A 21,137-nucleotide genomic window follows, 5' to 3' on the forward strand; every position below is an offset into this window, starting at 1 on the left:
AAAAATTTTCCTACCCAGTAATTTCATAAAAAAAATTATTTAAACAAACATAAAAAAAAAATATTAACCCTTTTTTCAAATTATAATTCCGTCCCCCCCCCCCCCCCCCCCCCAAACACACAGAGAGAGAGCAATAATAAAAAAAAAGCATTTTGCCATGCCCAGATTCCAGATTTCCAGATCCCAATTCAATAACCAGCACGCACAAAAACAAAAATTTTTTTTTCAAACGAATGACCAGGCCAGAATTGGTTCAGAAATGTATGTACAAGGTGCCTCTTTTGTTGTATGTACACAGAAAGCCAACGCCGCTGCCGCCTGCCAAAGAAAACCAACGAAGCAAATAACAGACAAGCGAAAAACCAACACAGATGCCCAAAATATCAGAGAATTCCCGTACCAAAGTGCAAAGCAAAATATCAAACAAAATCAGGCAACAAGAAATTACAGATCAGAACAAGAGAGTTTTGTGCAGTCGAGCAGATTTCCTAACCGGACTGGCGCACGACGAGACTCCAGCCGCCGCCGTTGCTCTGCGCTTTCCCGCACGCCGGGGAGGCGAGTAGGACGACGCATCGCGTTTGCGGGCTTCGTACTCGTCTTCGTCAGATTCTGGGCATAACGGCGAAGAGGGCGGCTCGTGTTGCGAGACGAGATTGGGTTCTAGTTCCGCCAACAAAATGCGATGCGGTCTTGGTGCTGGCGAACAGGGCGGTGACGACGTCTGGTCGTAGAAGACGTCCTCGGATGGGAGCGCTACATCTTCGGCCGACGGATGCGTGAATGCAGAGAAATTCGCGAGTGCCTTTTGCGCCATGGCGAGAGTGATGGCTGTATCTTCGCCGTGAGAGTCAGAAGAATGGAGGGAGACAGTGGACTCGGTACCTACGCTGCCCAGGAACACGCGCTCGGGAGGAGCTGGAAATGAGTATTGTGGGTTCTCCTCGCGTTTTAATTTCACGGCGGGCTCGCGGTCGATGAATGCCACAGGCGTGACGGATTTCAAGAGACTGCTTTTCCTCAATACCAGGCTGGCGGCACCACAGTCGCGGTCATCCTCCGAGACTACATAACAGGTCTCATCGCGCCCCTTGTCCGCTGTCGCAGCAGCCGATTCAGCCGCTCTCACGACAGCGTCAATGCCCGGACTCATTTTGCAGCACACGATCGACTTGCGCAACGTAAACGAGACCGGCACCTGCGGTTTTCCCTCGTCCAGGGCACGGGGGACCGAGGACGAAGTGTGTGTGTCGATGAGGTATTCCGGGTGGGATTCTGCGGTGACAGATGTGGGATTACATGTCGGACAAAGCTTGATAAATTGTGAAATCAAGTTTTTGGGGACTCTGGAGTGCCATTCTCGGAGCTAGACGACCGTAAGCCCAATCGGTTACCACCGGGGTATCTAATTATGTTGCAAAAAAACTTACCTGGCCAAGCGTCTTATCCCGCCCACCGTGACGGCAAACTAAATGACAAACCGCCAAGACGTCATACAGCTCCTCGCGGACGGCAACAGGCTTGCCCTTATGCATAACACAGACGTGCCCCTCCGTGTCCCTAAACAACTCGAAGTTCCGGCGCGCCCAGAACCGGAACTGCGCCGACCCGACGGCCGTGTTTCCTGCATCCCGCAAGATCGTTTTGATATCTGCGTACATCTGTCTCGAGATCAGGGATTTGTTTTTCTTGACGGAGGACAGTGTCGAGATGTACGCGTTCACGAGCTGGGTCGTTTGGCGGAAGGTCGGGAACCCACGATAGCCGATAAAGGTTCCTGACTCTGGAAAGTACAACGCGTTGAGGTAGTGTTCATCCCCCTGCGCGAGCTGATCAACCGTCGGACTTTGTGGAGGCTGGAGAACGCTGCACAAGGGGTCGATCAGAGACTCTGAAACCGAAGCTGGCGATGTAGGCGGCTCGATATCCGGCATCATCGGTAGCCATGAGAGTTCGCGCGCCGGAGAGGAGGAGATTGGAGGGTGGTGGAATGTCCGGGTTTGGAGATTTTCGTCAAAGGAGTAGTGTTGCTCAAGCGGTATGATGGTCGCGGTCATGGCTGGCGATGATGGATGGTTGACAGGGGTGAATAGTGATGGGGAAGCAGAGATTAAGGGCGCGAGGTGGCGCGCCATGTCGCTGCTGGTCATGTTGAAATGCTGCTGCTGGATTCTGTTGATGGTGCTGATAAACTGCTGTGGTGCTACTGAAGGTGAATCATTGGTGAAGTAGGTGAGTGCGTAGTGAACCGACGGTCCATGTCGAGCCCGCGATTCCAATCCGGCCCGAGTAACTCCCAACGCTGCGACGAACCACAACAATATCATCCCTAACCCATACAGGCGCCGTCGTCATAACAACTGTTGATGAATCGAAGTCCACCGTTTACATATGAATGGTCGAACAGATAGCTGATAACCCATTTATTCAACAAGATATAATACATACAAATACAATACAACCCCTCCCGACCCCTGGCTGGTCTCGGCCGTTCGCTTGCTCCGTTAGCGCCGTCACTGACACTTTAGTATCATGTATATCAATCAAAATACACGAAACATTCGTATCACCGACGACCACGCAATGCCCAACACAAAACAAAAAAATTGGCCTACAGATATCGATAGGTCGATACTGTAAACGAATATAGCAAAACGAAATGAACAGTAATATTCCCGGTACACCAAAATCCGAAGACGTAAATTAATAATAACAACAAAACAAAATTTTGGAAAAATCTATACATCCACCGCGACCTTGTATAAATATATACTGTTCACCACCACCAACCGTTTCTCGAGTGAAGTAGATTAAACAATGATAAAGTAAGAATGCCAATCCCGTGATAAGAATTAAAAAAGCCCGTTTTTCTTTCCTTTTTTGTCACAATTGTGAGGTTAGAAGAGTGAATTCCTCACTTGTGAAGGAGAGTCCTTAAGATGAAGTTGCGACATGGTCGTGAAAACCGGCAAGTCGCCATTGAAAAGCTCGGATGTAAAATCCCCTGCACTGGTGTCGTTTATAGTTGGCGCGAACGCATTCCGTGCTGATAGAGTATTCAGAAGCAAACTTGGAGGTTGACTGCGGGCCGCAAAGAGCATTTCGGGAGCGATTGTCGACCCAGCAGCAGCCTTGCTGGACGGCAGTGCAAACGATGAAGAAGTCGTTGGCACAGACGAATGTCGCTTGACAACAGGGAGTGCTCCGTGCTCTATTGGCGGCGAGGAAGTCGCGATGGAGGTGTTGGCCGACGACGTGTTCGATGATCGCGAAGTAGTAGAGGTCAAGGATGGAGTCGGCGACGGCTGCGCGTGAAATGTGGAGAGCGGGTCGATGGACATTTCGGAGTACAGATGATGCATGTGCTGCTGGTCCATTAATAGCGATGGCGAGATTGTGTCGTCAAAGTGGGAACGTCTTCGCTGGGCGGCGTCGACTTGGCTCAGCACATGGGGCTGGGACATGATGTTGTCGCCGGAATTACTGCTATTCGCTGGTGGGAAAGTGAAGTCCATGTTGATACCGGGTTCAGTCTTGACATTATCGGCGAAAGACGAGACAGTCGAAGTTGTGGAAGCGGGAGTATCGTACGAGATTGGCGAAGCATAGTCCTCTGGCCGAGTGGAGTGGGGCAAGGCTAATGGGTCCACTAGGTTTCCGTCAACGCGCGCTGTGGAAGTAGCGGTTGTCGGAGACGCGATAGACAGGTTTCCGAGCCAATAGTCCTCGTCGAATTCGAGTGCGTCCTCGTCAGTTGTCAGACCAAGACTCTCGTTGTCGGGAAGAGTGAACGGCAGGAGGTCGGGATTAATGTAAAGTGATCCAAAGAGCGTGGCTTTTGGGCTGCTGGCATCGGCGTTGACGTTGACGTTGACGTTCGCAGTCGCACTGTCGCTGAAGTTGGCGTTGGCAATGTACCATGCCGAACCATTATTGTCGCAGGCGACACCCTTGCCGAACGTGGATTCAAGCCACGAGTTTGTGGAGGCGGTCGAGTCGAGCCCGTTGGGGGACAACTTTGAGACGGGGGAGGGACCAGAAAACGTGTTGGCCCGCGGCCTTGTAGGCGGCTCTTTGCGCGGGCGACCGAGCGTGGCAACAGTGATTGAATTCTTGCGCGGCTGTCGTTGACGAGTCGTGGCGAGACCAGTGTGAAGTTTTTGCTGATGACGCAGTAAGAGGTCGCTGTGTGGTGGGCTTGTTAGCGTTCTGAAAATCACTCTTTTTGAGAGAAAAAAATTTTTGCAGCAAAGTAGCAGATGAAGATATTCCTTACCGTCGGGCAAAGCGTCGCTCACAGATGGGACACTCGAAAGGCTTCTCCTTTGTATGGCTCCGTTCGTGTCGCTTGAGGTGCTCGAGGCGAGCAAAGGCACGCAAGCAAGTAGCGCATGTGTGGGGCCGCGGCTTGTCCTGCTTCTGGGCAGGGACCGGCAATGCTGTTACTGGAGAGGAGGTCATGATGATGGTGGCGGTGGGGATTGGCGATGATTGTGATGATGGTGGTGGTGGGGTGGGGGAGGAGATGTGGGCTGGTTGAGGAGTGTTGGAAGAGAGGGAAAAAGGAAGCGAGGGCGGAAGTGAGTACAGGGGGGGGGGGGAAAGTGGGAGGGCGACAGGTCCTCGTTATGTTAAAAAGGAATATGGGGGGGGTTGGGAAAACAAGGCGCCGCATGATTGTCGCGCAAGATTTGCGACCCCGGGAAGCAGAATAGCCCTAGCCCTGACGCTAGCGAGCAGCTGGGCTGCACCATGCCTGGAACAGCATGGCCAGCACTATGCCAAATATGGCTAGCTCACTCCGGGGTGCAGCAAGGTCCGGAGTTTGCTAACGCCCAAAAAGGTTAGCGTTAGATACTCGCATGCAGACGTTCCCCAGATTCAACCCAAAGTCTGGGGAGCAGCGTGTGACTGCGTGCGCCTGGTCACCTGGTCGATGCGCGCATATGCCAGTCCGCTTCTTGCGTAGTACTCAGCACGCGTCGCTCGAACCAGACTCCTTTCCGGCACTTAATCCAATTTCCAAAAAAAAAAGCTATTTCCAGCGCAACTGTTAGCTCAATGTCATCGTCGAATTTCCCGCCTGCGCTTGTTTGTACTATTGGGCCGGCGCAGTCCAATGTGGCGGGCTGCGATTGCGACGTGCTCACCTAAATGTACGAAGAATTGATTGAAGATTTTCTTGTCAAAAGCATCGTTAGTGGGGCTTGCTGATCATTATGGGGGGGAGGTGGTGGAGATATTATTGTTGAGCCAAAAGTAATGCAAGCGAGAGCAGAGACGCGGCGCTAAGAAAAGTACGAATCCCCCCGGATTTGCATAATTGACACCCAATCAATCAACAGGAAACTGTTTTGGTTCATAACGAAGCATCCAGCTTGCCGGAATTGAAATCGATCGTCGCCACTAACCCACTAAACTCTGTCTACAAATCAAGGTTAAGATGGGTGCAACTACACCCATCTTAAATGTTCTGTCTGTTGTCGACTATGTTTGGTGTTTGTTGCCCCGGAATAGGGCAACGAACAAGAACCACGTGAACGGTTCAGAGTTTTGTCTCGACCGCCGCCGTCGATATCGCTCGTTACTGACTCAGTCCTAACTAAATCCACACGGGGTCTGTGTAACCCGCGTGAATTCCTTTTGAGTCCACGTGATTGCTGCCATTGCTCAACTAACAATAGCCCACATTAATTAAATCAAAGCCTGATAATTTAACCAACGGATGGCTGTTATAATCGTTTAGATGTGGAGTATAGGAAGAACGGCAATTTGCGGTGGTCGCTTAAATAATAAATAATGAATTAGCCAAACGCTCGGCCGAACGACGATCGCGGCCAACAAAAGCAACAAAAAAAAAAAAGGGCCAGACCCGCCGGCGTTACGACCTGCTTTTTATCCGCCGAACTTAGCCGCGACCGGCAACTCCGCAAACAGATTATTTAGGTTATCAACTTACTTCCCCGGATTCACTTAATGCACTAATTAATTAACGCGCAACGATCGTGTGCTTCGTCGTACTTTGCAGAGCCCTAACTTGTATTTTAGAGCGCATTAACCCCAAATTTTCTGCGTTCTGCCGCAGCAATTCTTTTTGATTAAAGCATGTAAATTTCCATTTTTATCAAAGTGCCCTTACCCGATGCTGTCTCGCTCTGCACTGATCTTTTTGGCTTTGCAAATATATTCGTTCAATGTCATCAATCTATATTATACAACAGTAGTCACTGCAACATTACTCGCACTTTGGCCATCAAACACAAGTGATCGCTGGGGTACTGTCCCTCTCGCGGCTGCCCGCTAGGTTCTTCCCCCATTTCCTCAGGCTCAGGCAACCGCAGCAATTCCAGCACACTCACTCCCTGTACTATTTCCGCAGAATTACATCCACGACGGTCTGGATACTCCATAACGAAGATGTAATCTAGCAGTCCGCGCCACGTGAATGCCCAATTGGAGAACGCCGGTTCTCCGTTTCGAAGCTCGACGTCAGAGTTCTCAGGGTGGACATATCTGTAAAAATCACCGTACAAACTCCGCAGTAACACATTATTATTGTCGTGTAACTCCATGATATCCTCGATCGTAGACTTTTTACCTGAACCACCACCACTTTCGGCGGCTCCTGCAGGGGCAGCACTCCGAGTAATAACCTCGGCTGTAACCGCCTGAGCAGCTGCTAGCTCTGGCTTTTCCTCTGGCCAATCAATCGATTCCTCATCTCCTTCCTCTTGCTCCACCTCCTCCTCTCCTTCTTCGGCTTCCTTTTTCTTGTACTCATGCTCCCAGCTACTGCGCAATATTTCATATGAATGCACAGTATTCCGCGTCTCCTTGCCCTTCGTGAGACAAAGATACGGAGAGTCAAACGGAAGACTATTAAAATCTCCAGCCAAAAATATAGGCCATCTTCTATCGATCTGGGACGCAAATTTTTTGGCATTGCGCACAAGTACTGCCGCCTGTCGCGTGCGTTCAAATGTTCCCTATCCATCCCCCATTGCGTAAGCTAAGCTTCCCTACTAAATCTAACGTACTTACTTACATGAGGATGCCAAAACAAATGCGTAGTACCGACAATAAGACCACCGACTTTGTCCGGCCCATTGAACTTCAACGCCGCCAGCGACGCTACATTTCTCGTTCGGGCCTGAGGTACAGTCGGCTTCGCGACCATATCTGCCGGATCGTAGCCATTATCATTGTCGTAGACAACAGACTCGGATTTCACCAGCGAACACATCGATGTTCTCCAGCATATAAGGAGACCGTGGTTCTTGCCGTCGCCTCGGAGGTAAAGCAAGTCATAGCCGAGTTGCTTGAGTTCGGGCCCGTAGAAAGTGTCCATGTGCGCTAAATCGACTTCCTACCATGAGAATTAGTATAGTATATCATGGTGGTACAGTAATATCCTTGTCACGGACTTGTAGGCACATGATATCAGCATTGTAATACTTCAACTCTGACAAAAGCATTTTCGACCGCCATCTCCACTTCAAGGCGTCGCCTAGTCGTACAATTAATGGACTGCACAAAACCTTTTAACTCTCACACAAAGCATACCATTGGTAGGAAATAATTTCCTTCTGATCAGAGCCTGTCCTAGCACCTATGCGCATATAATTAGCGACGGCGTTATGGCTTGACATCGAACCAACCCACATTGTATGTCATGATCTTGACATCCACAAACGACCCACTCTCGATCCCGCCCGTTCCACAAACAGCAAGCATCGGCCTCTTTCTAAAATTAGTATTGAAAACAGGCTCTACCGGCAGAATCCCAAGCTCGGCATTCCGTCTCGCCTTCTCCGCTTTGGCCTCTTCCCGCTTCGCGCGCTGCGCGGCTATGTATTCTGGTGTCACAAAGTCCGGACGGCCACCGCCCTTCTTTTTAGATGATTCTTTCTTGGGCATTGTGTCTGCCTCTGGCATGTTTATCGCTGTGAAGACGGAGTAACTGGCACCTCTTTAAGCCGCGGACATTGTGCTTTCTTCGGCGATTTGCGAAATGGTCAACCTTTACTGCTTCCGGAAAAAAAAATATTAGAAATTAACCGTTCAATATTGTTACATTTACTATTGCAGCTTACCTGTTCAACTTCTTTTCCTCATATGGTCGTTATGCACGCGTTTTGTGTCCGAACAAAAGTTATTGCCAAGTCAGACTAAAATTTCACACACTCCAATCATACTGCGGCTCTGATTGGGACTCCGACTACAAATTAAAAAGTATCCGATCGAAACACACTGCATCACGTCTTCAACCAGTTAAGAATGCCATCAAAGCAAGAGCTTCCTATAATCCACCGGCCAACAGTTGCTATAGGCCTCGAAGGCTCAGCCAACAAGCTCGGCGTCGGCATCATTAGACACTTTCCCCGCCCCTCATCAAAAAGCGATCCACGACCTCCAGCCCAGATTCTGGCAAACATTCGACATACATATATCACTCCTCCTGGTGAAGGTTTTTTACCCCGGGACACAGCAAAACACCACCGCTCGTTCGTTGTCAAGCTTGTCAAGGACGCGTTGAAGACAAGTGGACTTACCCCGAATGATATCGATTGCGTGTGCTTTACCCAGGGACCGGGAATGGGTGCGCCGCTGCAGAGCGTGGCGATTGCTGCTCGGACGATAAGCATGATGTGGGACAAGCCTCTGGTTGGAGTTAACCACTGTATTGGCCGTAAGTGTGGGTATTTGAAAAAAAAAAAAAGACACCTGTTGACGAGGTATCAGATATCGAGATGGGTAGAGAAATTACGGGAGCGAACAACCCAGTTGTGCTTTACGTCTCTGGAGGAAACACGCAGGTCATTGCTTATTCACATCGACGGTAAGTTAGGTTCAGTCCTTGCCATAGCTCTGATTAATCGAGTTGCTAGCTATCGGATATTCGGCGAGACACTAGACATCGCTGTCGGCAATTGCTTGGACAGATTCGCCCGAACACTGCAGATCCCCAATGATCCAAGTCCGGGATTCAACATCGAGCTCTTGGCGAAGAAGTACGTCGTCATTTAGTCCAAACCAAACCGAACCTGACCAATTTGTATTTAGAGGAAAGCACTACGTCGAGCTGCCATACACAGTCAAAGGCATGGACGTCTCCATGTCCGGCATTCTCGCGTTCATCGACGGCTTAGCCAACGATATTGCCAACGGTAAACTACGGTACGCCGAAGACGGGGAAATCATCACGAACGAAGACCTGTGCTTCTCCCTGCAAGAAACCATCTTCGCGATGCTCGTCGAGATCACCGAACGCGCGATGGCCCACGTCGGAAGTCAACAGGTTTTAATCGTCGGCGGGGTTGGCTGTAATGAGCGACTACAAGAGATGATGGGCATCATGGCCCGTGATAGAGGCGGAGCCGTGTATGCCACCGACGAGCGGTTTTGTATTGACAACGGCATCATGATTGCTCATGCAGGATTACTTGCTTATGAAACTGGATTCCGAACGAGTCTGCAGGACTCGGTCTGTACCCAACGGTTTAGGTATAGTTCGCTTATTTTGTTTTTGTTTGGGGGCCCAGCTTTTCTAACACACCAGTTATAATAGAACCGATGAGGTGTTCATCGCTTGGAGAGATGATTAATTTAACAATGCACACAAGAAACGAATATACGCCAAACATTTTGCTACAAGTCATCTAAGTGTAGAACAGCAACTGCCAAATTCCGTCAAACTCTAAAACTCCCAAATTACCCTGCCTCTCCTCTGATTTCAAAAAAAAAAAAAATCTCGACTTATATGCGGTAAATCGCTACAGCACCATCTCCCACACGACCAGTTGCATCCCAAATTTGCCTTCTTCGCCATATAATATGGCGCCAAGAAAGCACAAGAAGCCGACTCGCCCGCACCCGCGCGGTCAGAAACCGATGGTCAAGGCCGGACCGGCATCGGACCAAACTGCCGCCAACGCGCTCTCATCCCACGTCCGCCCTCGCCCTACATCAGGCAAATCCGACGGGCTCACACGGAAGGGTAGAAAATCGCATATAAAGACTCACGGACCGCTAGGCAACGTGCGTGTTGACAAACGGGCTCAGGCTCACAAGAAAGCCACCAGTACGAAAAAGGAGGCAGCCAAGACGACGAAGGCGAAGGTGGAGGAGTTGAGGTTGAATACGGCAATGAAGCCGGCGGGAATCGTGCATAGACGGGGAAAGAAGGGGAAGGTGTTTGCAGACGATAAAGATACGTTGACCAAGGTTCTGAGTGTTGTCACTGCCCGAATGGACGAGATTCATGCAACGAAAATTGAGCGCGCTCAGCAGCTGGAAGCGATCCGGGACGCCAAGAGAAAGGAGATCGAGAAGAGAGAACAGCAGAAGGTCGACCGTCTTGAGCTGAAGAAGAAGGAAATTAAGCATTTGAAGCGAAAGCGACAGAATGACGCTGGAACCAAAACTGGAAAAGGCGAGGCGGCCGCCCAAGACGATGACGACGGCAGCGAAGTAGCACGAAAAAGTGGCAAGAAACGAAAGGTTAGATTTAGCGTTTAATTAAGTTGTCGTATCAAGCATTTTGGCACATTTGTGGGATTTGTAGATTATACAGGCGTTCGGAATATTACAGTTGTTTTGTTCGGAAAATATTGTCGGTGGCTACATCAACAATATCCTATAATGACCCTATTTTATCAAAATTCGTCTTCTATCGCAGCAAAATACAGCTTACTCCATGATGCACAACACTACCGTAACAAATGTACAAATAACACCAAACGTTAGCCGGACCATATATAACTATTATTACAATTTCGCCTTGAGAGGAAGCTCCGTCTCAAATAGATCAGCCATATCTGTCAGAGCCTTGCCGATGGCAGTAGCCATTCCAGGAGAGTTCTTGTGTTTCGAAACGACGTTGAACTGCAATGAATTGCCGTTAATCATGTACGCGATACCGTAACCCTCGTCAGTCACCTGTGACCAGCCATAGGCGTTGAAGTACTCGCTGCTAAGCTGGGAGGTAGAGAGGATCCAAGTACTTGAGTATCCGTATGTCTTATCCGTGAATATTTCAGGCAAAGGAACGTTTGTCTCAACAAGATTCTTCAGACCGAACAAGTGTCTATCGCACCCATATCCGGCCGTGGCGTCGCTGATGTACTTAGTATGTGCAGCCAAAGCTGCCCGGAGAAGAGCAATCTTCTTGGCATTTTCGACTGTGGGATCGTCGAAAGCTCGGACATATGCGAGAGCTTCGGACGATGCTGATCGGCAGACTTCTGTTCGTCCAAGTTGATACTGACGTGTAGTAGCTGACTCGTAGGTTACCGGGATCTTTCCATACAATCGGTAGTACGCGAGCTGGAACGACATCTGCACGAATGCGTCCGGAGAAGCCTTAAATTTCTTGATTGTGTTCTTGCCGAATGTTTTAAACGGATTGACGTCCAGTTCGTGTAAGGCGATGACAGCGGCAAAGTCATCCTGAGCCTCCTTAATATCTGCCTTCAAGGTGTCAGAAAACACAAATTTGAGCTCGACAGGGTCGAGAAGCTGGCGCGCTGAAGCAGCTGGAGGACCATGATCGACCTTGTTGTTGATAATAACGTCACAAACATAGTCATTCAGACTGCATGTTGGTGTACCATCCATCATTGAATGCTCGCCCATAAAGCCCGAGACGCCATTCTCGCAAACGATGAACTGGCATGGCTTGTCGTACCATCGGTTGGCGCCGTCGCCGTGCCAGAACTGATGAGCTCTCTCAGTATAAGAGGAAGGCGTGGCGTCATCTAGTGCTAGAACAAATGACGCGCTTTCGATCTTCGAAAGCAGGTCCGAGTTTATCGGGTCAGCAGCCAGCAGATGCTTGCGATACTCCACTCCCTTGTCCCTGTTGGCCGAAGTGATGGCGCCGACGGGTAGAGCCGCTGGCTTTGCATCGGCGATCTTAATAATCTTCTGAATCTGAATCTCTAGTTCCGCTGTGGAAAGCTGGACGCCGTCGACCTCATGCGGAAGAAGGTAGAACCTGTTCTTGCGGATGACGATGATGTTCATGTTTTCAGGAGCCAGCGACGAGAACTTGACGGGGTAATCCTTCTCGGGAGCGGCGACTCGCGAGGCATTGAACATCCATTTGTAGGAGTCCATGCACATTGGCTTATTTTTCAAGTACTCAGGCTCCAACTCCTTTGTGTCGATCAGTTTCTTGAACTCTAGAGCCGCCGTCGTAATCGCAGCACCTCGGGATGCGGGGTTGGTCCGCTTGCTGTCATCTTTATGGCCGTAGAAATAGGACACGTACGGTACCACCGGATCGCGGTAAGTAAGATACGCGGCATCGTTCCACCAGTCATATACCCAGTTCTTGGCATTGGGGTCAGCAGCTTTTGCCAGCAATTTCTTCTGCAAGGACGGGCCCTCGCCCTCGTTCGAAATGAATTTTTGTACAATCTTTACGGTGTTGTTGAACTGATCTTGCGTGACCAACGGACGGACGGACTTGAGATACCGCTCGGCAGTTTGGTGCAGGGTCGGGACAGGTAGACGAGGGAGGGATTCCTGGTAGCGCAACATTTTGCCGCCTTTGGGATCTTCGACGTAAGTATGCTCCTTGGGCTTCGATGACACGGTTGCCGTGCCAGCAGCAGCAGGATTCATGCTTACTGAACCGAATGAGCGGATTGGGTATACCGAATGGACAGTCATCTAAGCCATTGTCAGTCAACATTGGCATCTGACCGCATCAACTCACACGTACCTTCGATAGCGTGGCACTGTAGACACGAGGAGAATATCGGACGTGGATCATGGGAGATATGACCACAGCAGTGGGCGTCGCAGGGAGAGAACAGTGGATAGGAAGAACGTGCAAGCGATCCAAGGCATCGAGGATGACTTATAAGAAAGAATATATGAGTGGAAGGACGCGGTTAGCACGTGGACGCGCGGGGCCGGAAGCAGATGTCGCACGCGTGGACCCACGCCAAAAAAATAGCTTTTCGGGACGTGTCACCACCTACGGAGCAATCCCTTGACTTAAGTGTTCCAACTATATATTATTATCTTAACATTCTCGTCTGCAGTCAAAATCTGTAAATAACTGCTGTAGCAAAGAACGCTGTCCTTCTGGCTGGCAGCCGGCTGTTGATTAGATTACTCTACAGTGGCAAGCAACAGTTCGTGCGATGCTCTCTCCACGGGGAAATGGAGAAGCCGCAAGCTGCCGACGCCAATGCCGAGGACCGAGGCTCTCAAAACTGGTTTACCCAAACCCTTACCGCATGACTCACTATCAATTAGATAGTATGACTCCGAACCAAAGAGCATAACTAACTTGTTAGCGACGCGCCTTTAAAAATGATTGTGTATATTGTGTATTGTCAAGAGAAGCTAAGGTCGCTATATACATGAAACTTGCATGACTTGTATGACCTCCTTACTTAGGGTCATAGCCAGCAAGAGATAACAGCAGCGAGGGCCATCCGTGCCCGGAGCCGACGGAGTCAACCTACCTGAGGAGGCAACGGAAGAAAGACTCAGCGGAAAGACAGAAGAGTTGTGTAGCTCGGGGGAGGTGGCCCGAGACTGACGAGCAAGAACCGTAGGGCCGAAGCCACACAGCTGTGAAGAAGCAGGCGGCGCAGCGCAGAGGCGAGATTCGGCAAAAGTTTTGACGAAAATAATAAAATAATAAAACCAAATAACTTAAACTTATTAAAAGAAATAAATAAATAAATAAATAAATAAATAAATAAATAAATAAATAAATAAATAAATAAATAAATAAATAAATAAATAAATAAAAGATTGAAAGCATTTCTACACAAAAGTTTCCCGGCCCGCTGCGCTTTAGTCTTTTGTCTTATCAGGATTTCTACGCATTGAATGTAAGTTAATGAGGGCATGTAGTGTAGTTGGTTATCGCGTTCGCTTCGCATGCGAAAGGTCTCCGGTTCGATTCCGGACTTGTCCAAATCTTTATTTTTATTTTTATTTTTAAAAAATTTTGTTTTTGTTTTTGTGCTTTGGTTCTTTTTCGTTTGCTTCAGCACTGAAGTTTGGTGCTTAAATCTATTCCGCTTCTGTAGGCTGGGTTTACATAGACAATCTTTCTCAACAGATCATATTCAAAAATGATACATTATCAGTCACAAAAAATAAAAAACACAGAACATAACGCATATGTATATAATACCCGTAATCCAAAAAAAAATAAAACTTGTGTATCCCCCAATATATCCATGCGTATATTCAAAAATTAAAAACTTACACTAAAGGTAGAAAAAGTCGTAATATCTATATATGACAAAACATTAACGAACCTGAAGGAAGAAAAATAAAAGTTTCACGACCAAGAGATCCCGAACAAGCGTAAATGAAAAAGCCAATGATATCGCATAAAATCCGTGTAAAATGATCCAATTCACAAAGAACATCCAATCCAGTAACACGCAACGCGAACTTTCACTTGTAAAACAAAAAAATGAACAAAAATTAGTTGTAAAAGAGAAATATACAAAAGTGTGTTAAATGTACATAGACCTTTTCAAAAATACCAGACCATTGGAACCAATAATAACCGCAATTAGAACAATTTGAAAACTAGACACCTTAAACCAAAAATCACACCGCCGTTCACAAAGACATTGTTAACCATTCCCATTGGTTACCGTTGGTTCCCGATGCCGCAAGAGATTTTTGATTCAACGCAATCTTCGTAGATTCTGACTCATCCTCCCCTTTCACGATTGGAGACTGTCTCTGTGACACAGTCAGCTGTTGGTGTTGGTGTTGCTGTTGTGGAGAGGAATGGGAAGACGACGGCGACGGTTTCTGTGACTGAATCTGTCGCGGAGATGACTGTTGCGACTGCTGTGCCGGTGATGGCTGCGATTGTTGAGGTGACGGCTGATTCTGCGAAGGTGGAGTGGCACTGTGGAAGGAAGCAGGAGTCATAACTGGAATTCCCGCAGCACCAATCGTACCAGCAGCGCCAGCTGGTGGACTCTCCGAATCTGTCCTAATCGGCACCGGCCCAGCAGCAACTGCGACAATCGCATTCTTCTTAGTAGCTTTCTTCGACCCTGACCGATTCAGCCCTGACGCACTGCCAACAGCACCGGCCACGCCCGCGCCACCACGATTTCGCTTTTTTATAACATCAGTCTTCAAAGACAACGGCCGGACGACGCCGTGCAACTTCAAGAACAAACCGCATGCATTGCACAGGGGCTGACCTTCTGGATCTCGACGCCAGAGCGGAGTGGTTTGAGTATGGCAGTTTGTGCATGTCGTCGGCTGACCGTTGAATTGTACGTTTGGATTCTTGGGATCGACGGGGCCAGAGGGCGACACCGCGTTCACTTGTCGCGTTCCATGTGTATTGCCATTGCTCACTCCGTTGCTATGTAGACTCTCACCAGAGTTCGGGCTTGCGGTCGACGTCACGGACGTACCATTGCTAGCAGTCGTGCTCGCAGTTGTCGAACTGTTCGTTCCCGTGCTGTTCGGGCTGAATTGTTCGGGAGGAGTACCAGGATTAGAATGTACCTTTCGGGTGAGATTCTGTTGCAGCAGAGACGCTGTGTTCGTAGAGGACGCCGTCCGAGCGATTTTCTGCTTCCGCCCAAACGTGTCCTGATTCGTTCGATTTTGAAGATCATGCACTGACGAACTCAACCCAGGCGCATTTGACCGGCCCTGTGCCCAGTGATCCTGCATATTGTTCATACTGGGCGGGCCATTGAATCCTGGACGTGAAGGCAACGAAGATGCCATTGGAAATCCAGTTGCTCCCGACTCGCTGCTCTGATGGGCTCCGCGTCCATGCCAATCATGTACATTGTTGGTTGAACCTTGAATACCGACCATATCCGTGTCATTCGGCAGATCAAGGAATTCAGAGCCCGAATTAGTACCGTTGAACATCGTCTCGTCGTCGTCAAGTTCTGTGTCCATGAACTGGAACATGTTACTGCGACTATCAGGCAGTGACTTTCCGATACTAAACTCGGGGTGCAGGACTTGCGACGGATCAACATGCTGGAAATTGAACCCTCCACTGCCATAAAAATTGTTCGATGAGATACCCGGCGTATGTTGACCTGGTGGCGGTGGTGGAAAGCCATCGTGGATAGCAGAGTAACTGAATGAGTGCGACAGTCCAGGGCGTGCGGCATGCGAGTTTGGTCGTGACGTGGGAAAGTTCATACTCCGCCGATTTGGCGCCGGTTCGTGTGTCGTTATTGTGTCAAAGAACAGTGATTCCCGAGTTTCTGCCATAGCATGTGGAGTCGAAACTGCTGAATGTGGGCCGGAAGGGGGTGGAGAATAGAAGTCTTGTGAGGTGACGGATGAAGCGAGAGATTGATTACTGTACATCGGAAAGGTAGGAGCGCCGGTGCTGTTGATGGGAGACGCGACCGGAGAGAATGCGAGGCAGTGGTTACCACTCGTCGAGAGACCCATATCTTCACCATGCGAGAAGCTATCGGCAAGAGCAAAGGGGTTGTGGGATGGATTAAATGACGAGCTGACCGAATCATGCTCCTCAAGATTGTAGTCTGGAATACCCGCGCCACAACTAGCATCGATTGTCATATCGTTTGGATGGACCATAGGCGAAAAGTTTGCTGGTCGCTTCTTTGCCTGTATCGCACATTAGTCGGACTGTTCCAAAAGTTAACGAATTTGCAATAAGCAAGCATACAGATCGATCGTCATCGTCCAGTAAACTCTTATGAGATATCGACTCAAAATCGAGTTCCGTTCCAGGAAGGTCGAAGGAGACAACAGCTCCGTGCTCCTTCTTTGCTGATTTCTTGCCAGACTTTATTGGGATTGCTGAGCTCGTAGCATGAGATGTACTAAATGGCGGTTCAGATGATGGTGAGACAATTAATCCAGAAGGCGACCCAACGATAGACGAAGGCGTGTACGTGATCTCGTCGATAAATGCGTTGCCGCCGTCAGAAGTAACCGGGCTCGCCGCGTTTGACGTAGCACCAATCGACTTCAGGCCGTCGCTGTAAACCGTCGAGCCGCTTTGCATTCTAGTAGAAGAAAGTGTGAGTACACCTTTGACAAGAAACTGACAAGGACTTGTCCGACACTGTTGCAAACAAAAATCAACTTACCGCGAGATACACTGCTGCTGTCTCTCTCTCTTGCGAAGAGACATGGCCATCATTCGCCAAGTCAAGTTCTCCATTCGTTCTTGATTTGGCAGACTCGATTTTGCTTTGGAATACAGTCGCCAAATTTTGGTGGCTAGTGGGTCGTCTTTGCAGAGCTCTTCATCGACCGGACTTTGCTGCTCGAACGCTGGAATATTTGTAATCGTCGACTTTGTCAGAAACGATAACCGCGCCGAGTGCGAGTAAGACAGCGACTCTGGACCGGTGTCGGTGCCCTCGTCGGGTGATCGGGACGAAAAGGCGGTGCCAGTGTTGAAGGAAGAGGATGTAGAGACGACTAGGGTCGACGCATTCGGCATTGTGGTGTCTTCTTTGTCCATAGGCGGAGAAGGCGACAAAATCTGATAGTAGTAGGCAAGTGCTTTAGAATCGGGAGCTATGTGATGATGAGGCGGTGGAGTCGGCGGCGTGACTTCGGACGTCGCCTGGACGATTGTGGTAATACTCTCCGTTTTGCCGGATGCCGTCGACGGCGACGCGATATAGTCGTGGAACAGCGGTAGTGTGATTGGCGAGATGATTGTTCGACTACTTACACAATAGAGGACGCAGTCCGCACAGGGACGTAAAGAGAACAGAGGGCGAAGTTGTAGACAGCTGAACGAGCATGCAAGCCGGACAAAGGCAGCCAGGAATCGGTACGATCGATGGTCGGTCGCACAGGTTTCCGGACGATAAACGAACGGGAAAGAGAACACACGACACGAACGGAAGGAGCAAGAAGGCGAGAGGAAGCACCAATGGATAGAGGCAATGGCCAGGCGGTGGGGCGAGCGAAGAGTCGACTGGGTGACCGAACAAAGTGACAGAGCGAGCCAGACATGAATGAATAGACGACCGACGAGTCGAGGCAGCGGAGGACCCGACGTGCACATGCATTTACTCTCTGACCCGTGGATGACCAGGGCAGTATATGGAACAATTTGGGTCCGAACTTATCCTAGCCACCAAGGAACAGCCACCAAGCCAGCCGTAAGCCACCGCAAATGTAATAATTGCACTCTATGCAGAGTTCGGACGTCTATTCCAAGTGGGACTGGGAACACCGCCACAAAGGTTCACATTAGGGTTGCACTTACGGGGCGAATAAGGTGGCGCGTGTTTAGCCGGTGGCTGATGTAACGGGCCTTCCTATACGGCGGCTTGTCCGCTGGCGGGCGGTGCACCTGCCACCGAAGTTCCTTGATGGCTAGGATAGGAATCTGAGACAACTTGCAAAACTACTAACCCAAACAGGCATAGCTTACTGCTCGCCGTCGCCCGCCGACTTTTGCCCGTACCATCGCCGACGCCCTCGGCTGTTGCTGGCTTGCCCAAACTGCCCCTACTCTCGACGGCGTATTCACAACAGAAGTTCTAGACAGCATTAAATGGTGCACTGCTCTTATTTGCATATTCGAGGTAGCAATTGGCTGCCTTACAGACAGCGAGCTCTGGTATGTGCTACAATCAAACTAAATGACAAGCCAGACGAGAGTCGACAGGACCCCACTTTAGTTAAGTTGAAGAACGCTAGCCGCATTAGAACTAAACTCCCGCTTGTGCATAGACTCGCGGAGTGGCTTGAGGCTAACAACCAAAATCGATGCAGATGCTATTGGTAGGCCATTAGACTGTGTGCTGAAAACTGCTAGGCTAAGGTGTCTACCACTACCGGCAAGAAGCGAGTCCTCAAACATATTATTGTGTACAACACTCGCAGGTCCAACTTTACAGGATACGGCAGAAGCCGCCTGAGACTAGCGGCTGTGACCAATCGAGTCTCGAAGGCAGAGCTCAGTTATTTTATCACACTCTTGAGCGCCAATGTTCTGTCTCAGGCACGACGTACGAACCCGACCCGGCAGACAAACTGGACTTTGTGCTGCTGGTACCGGGCTCCTGTGGATCCTGAAGACCCTGCCTGACACTTAAATCTATCGTTTGCCCACTTTGTCCTCGATTTAATATGCCACGCACGATAGTTAGACAATGGTAATCAGTAAATGATCAACAACGCACAGTGAATATGGTAGTCGTCCTCGTGCAAGCAAGATGTTATCTCACGCGAAAACACTCGCGAAACTCAGAAGCTTTTTGCGGACGAGGTACGCGAGCGCGCTCGTGGATGTGGGTGTCGCTTGGCGCGCAGGGACATTCTCGAATAGGCAAAGTCGTACTGCAATCCCCACTTTGCTTTTTGGCTGTCTTCCAAAGGCGCTTCCACACTTTTGGTTCTTCAAGTTAGCCTCTTATTGCTTAGTGGCCTTCCGAGTGGCGCTTTCAGGCATAAGACCCGTCACCGGTCACTTTTTACCTACGTAAAAAAAGTCGCAGCATAGAGCGGCTGGGTAAATTTCTCAACTTACACTTCTTCACCAGCACTAGTCCTCGTGACCTTGCAAAATGTCATAATTATTACAGTCAACTCGCTGCCGTGAGATCTCTAAAATATTTAGTACTCATTATTTGAAGTTTTCTTTCCTAATTACAAAGATTCGTATATGAGCAAGTGTATAAATTAGGTATAATACGAACTTCTCAATCCACGTAGACGTCGCATCGCCAAATATGTATTTGTCTATGCCGTTATATATGAGTCGCGATCAAGTGATTAAAAAATATAGGACCCTATTATTTTAGTTACTTCTGTCCAACCAGAGTCAGGTATTGGTCAGTCATCGTCCCGTCCTCGCAGTACCTAACCTGCCTGAACTTTTAACTTGACTGCTTCTTTATGATTATCGCGGTCCCAAGATCTGACCCGCACTATTAGGATCCCGATGCGGAAAACCACCCGCAATTTTCCGTCAGCTGTCTACTACCGTCAGTGCCGAATGAAATATTGTTGATCGACCCGGCTGGCTATAGATCTACATTGCAAATCTATAGAGATAATTTAAGCTTAAGACACCCGATAATAGTGAGCACCTTTCATCTCTTTCCCGAGCAGGAGCAAGTGACTGGTGGAGAATTGACTCAAGTAGGCAATTTGCAGAACCAATATCAGTATTAATGAGACTCCTCGAGAGTCGCCGAATTTCTCTACCCAATTAACTCGCCTCTCCTAAGCAATCCAGAACATACGCAGTTTGGTCAAGTGATTTCGAGTCCGATCTTGATCATCCACTTGTTAAAATCGATCCGGACTAGCTGTTGCCTCGAGGCTAAGGAGCCGATTCTTGTGTATGGTGGACCCGCGCCTCGCACGAACTCTAAACAGATCCCACGATGTGGTGTATTTCATGGGGGGGCGGGCTAACTAAAGTGAGCATAGATCAGACGAAGCCAAGAGCAGCTAATAATGTAGCCGACGCCGTAGTGTCGAAATCGGAACGGAGTTACTTTCGCTTGGTATAGCTGTCTAGTTAAGGACAATGTTATGGAGTCATGCGACAAAGTCCGAAGTAGTACTCCAATATCACTTCACCGACTCCAAATTACTCAGTAACTGCCTGTTGCATAGACAAGTTCTCCCTAAATCCAAGCCATCCATTACTCCGGTTTATAAAAAGTCTCTTGAATCGTCTGCTCTTAGTCGGAAATTTATCTGGGGCAGTATGCAAACGGAGAATGTTACCTGCACTTCCACGAAAGACTTGAAAGTTTAAATTAAGCTCTATCCGCCACTTCCTCTCAAAGCAGCTTGCTTATACCCGCTTGGAAGCTCGCATGCCGGGACGCTGGACCCCCGGCAGTGCCTACTCTAGATTTGGTAGCAAATATTATGAAAATCCAGGGCCTGACAGACCTGTCATGCCGGGAAGCTTAGCTGCAGCAGCCAATGGAGACGTTGAGCTTCAGTAACGGTATGGGTCAAAATACATCCGGTTGTATGCAAAACAAATAAGCTACATTATTAAAGCCATCTACATTTGTCCGAGAATCGACGTAGGAGATTTCATTGTTGTCGCTTATGTACTCGCCTATGCTTCTGCCCCTCTCTCCCACTTCCAAACACGTGTGCACCTCGCCCCTTGCTTGCCTTACCAA

At 49.1% G+C, this 21,137-nt stretch overlaps 7 protein-coding genes and 1 non-coding gene across 8 annotated transcripts; 3 read left to right on the forward strand and 5 right to left on the reverse strand.

Moving 5' to 3' along the window:
• Positions 1–117: 117 nt before the first annotated feature.
• Positions 118–2,277, reverse strand: V1513DRAFT_450444 (uncharacterized protein). Its single transcript, XM_066898818.1, has 2 exons — positions 1,431–2,277; positions 118–1,366 (listed from the first exon to the last, which is right to left on the reverse strand). Exons 1-2 carry the CDS (start codon positions 2,148–2,150, stop codon positions 452–454), a joined length of 1,635 nt encoding a protein of 544 aa, XP_066751802.1. The 5' UTR covers positions 2,151–2,277; the 3' UTR covers positions 118–451.
• Positions 2,278–2,408: 131 nt separating this feature from the next.
• Positions 2,409–4,589, reverse strand: V1513DRAFT_450447 (uncharacterized protein). Its single transcript, XM_066898819.1, has 2 exons — positions 4,277–4,589; positions 2,409–4,185 (listed from the first exon to the last, which is right to left on the reverse strand). The coding sequence occupies exons 1-2, from the start codon at positions 4,459–4,461 to the stop codon at positions 2,898–2,900; spliced, it is 1,473 nt and encodes a 490-aa protein (XP_066751803.1). The 5' UTR covers positions 4,462–4,589; the 3' UTR covers positions 2,409–2,897.
• A 1,336-nt stretch (positions 4,590–5,925) lies between these two features.
• Positions 5,926–8,140, reverse strand: V1513DRAFT_197343 (Endonuclease/exonuclease/phosphatase). The gene is made up of 6 exons (XM_066894328.1): positions 8,094–8,140; positions 7,663–8,025; positions 7,564–7,609; positions 7,425–7,507; positions 7,046–7,366; positions 5,926–6,986 (listed from the first exon to the last, which is right to left on the reverse strand). The coding sequence occupies exons 2-6, from the start codon at positions 7,933–7,935 to the stop codon at positions 6,225–6,227; spliced, it is 1,485 nt and encodes a 494-aa protein (XP_066751804.1). The 5' UTR covers positions 7,936–8,025; positions 8,094–8,140; the 3' UTR covers positions 5,926–6,224.
• Positions 8,141–8,186: 46 nt separating this feature from the next.
• On the forward strand, positions 8,187–9,658 carry V1513DRAFT_480755 (glycoprotease family-domain-containing protein). Its single transcript, XM_066900340.1, has 5 exons — positions 8,187–8,689; positions 8,743–8,839; positions 8,889–9,011; positions 9,064–9,504; positions 9,569–9,658. Exons 1-5 carry the CDS (start codon positions 8,278–8,280, stop codon positions 9,603–9,605), a joined length of 1,110 nt encoding a protein of 369 aa, XP_066751805.1. The 5' UTR covers positions 8,187–8,277; the 3' UTR covers positions 9,606–9,658.
• Positions 9,659–9,778: 120 nt separating this feature from the next.
• V1513DRAFT_450458 (uncharacterized protein) lies at positions 9,779–10,682 on the forward strand. Its single transcript, XM_066898820.1, has one exon. The coding sequence runs from the start codon at positions 9,835–9,837 to the stop codon at positions 10,516–10,518; it is 684 nt and encodes a 227-aa protein (XP_066751806.1). The 5' UTR covers positions 9,779–9,834; the 3' UTR covers positions 10,519–10,682.
• Positions 10,456–13,183, reverse strand: V1513DRAFT_450459 (acyltransferase ChoActase/COT/CPT). The gene is made up of 2 exons (XM_066898821.1): positions 12,728–13,183; positions 10,456–12,675 (listed from the first exon to the last, which is right to left on the reverse strand). The coding sequence occupies exons 1-2, from the start codon at positions 12,776–12,778 to the stop codon at positions 10,768–10,770; spliced, it is 1,959 nt and encodes a 652-aa protein (XP_066751807.1). The 5' UTR covers positions 12,779–13,183; the 3' UTR covers positions 10,456–10,767.
• A 685-nt stretch (positions 13,184–13,868) lies between these two features.
• On the forward strand, positions 13,869–13,942 carry V1513DRAFT_t80. The gene has a single exon. It is a non-coding gene; the product is annotated as a tRNA-Ala (tRNA).
• A 662-nt stretch (positions 13,943–14,604) lies between these two features.
• On the reverse strand, positions 14,605–17,988 carry V1513DRAFT_433210 (uncharacterized protein; the record flags this gene model as incomplete). Its single annotated transcript, XM_066896435.1, has 4 exons — positions 14,605–16,617; positions 16,679–17,021; positions 17,106–17,590; positions 17,725–17,988. The coding sequence occupies 4 exons, from the start codon at positions 17,986–17,988 to the stop codon at positions 14,605–14,607; spliced, it is 3,105 nt and encodes a 1,034-aa protein (XP_066751808.1).
• Between the last annotated feature and the right edge of the window lie 3,149 nt (positions 17,989–21,137).

Source organism: Lipomyces chichibuensis, assembly GCF_038497645.1.
Source record: "Lipomyces chichibuensis strain CBS 12929 unplaced genomic scaffold V1513scaffold_35, whole genome shotgun sequence".
In the NCBI taxonomy this organism is placed as follows: domain Eukaryota; kingdom Fungi; phylum Ascomycota; class Lipomycetes; order Lipomycetales; family Lipomycetaceae; genus Lipomyces; species Lipomyces chichibuensis.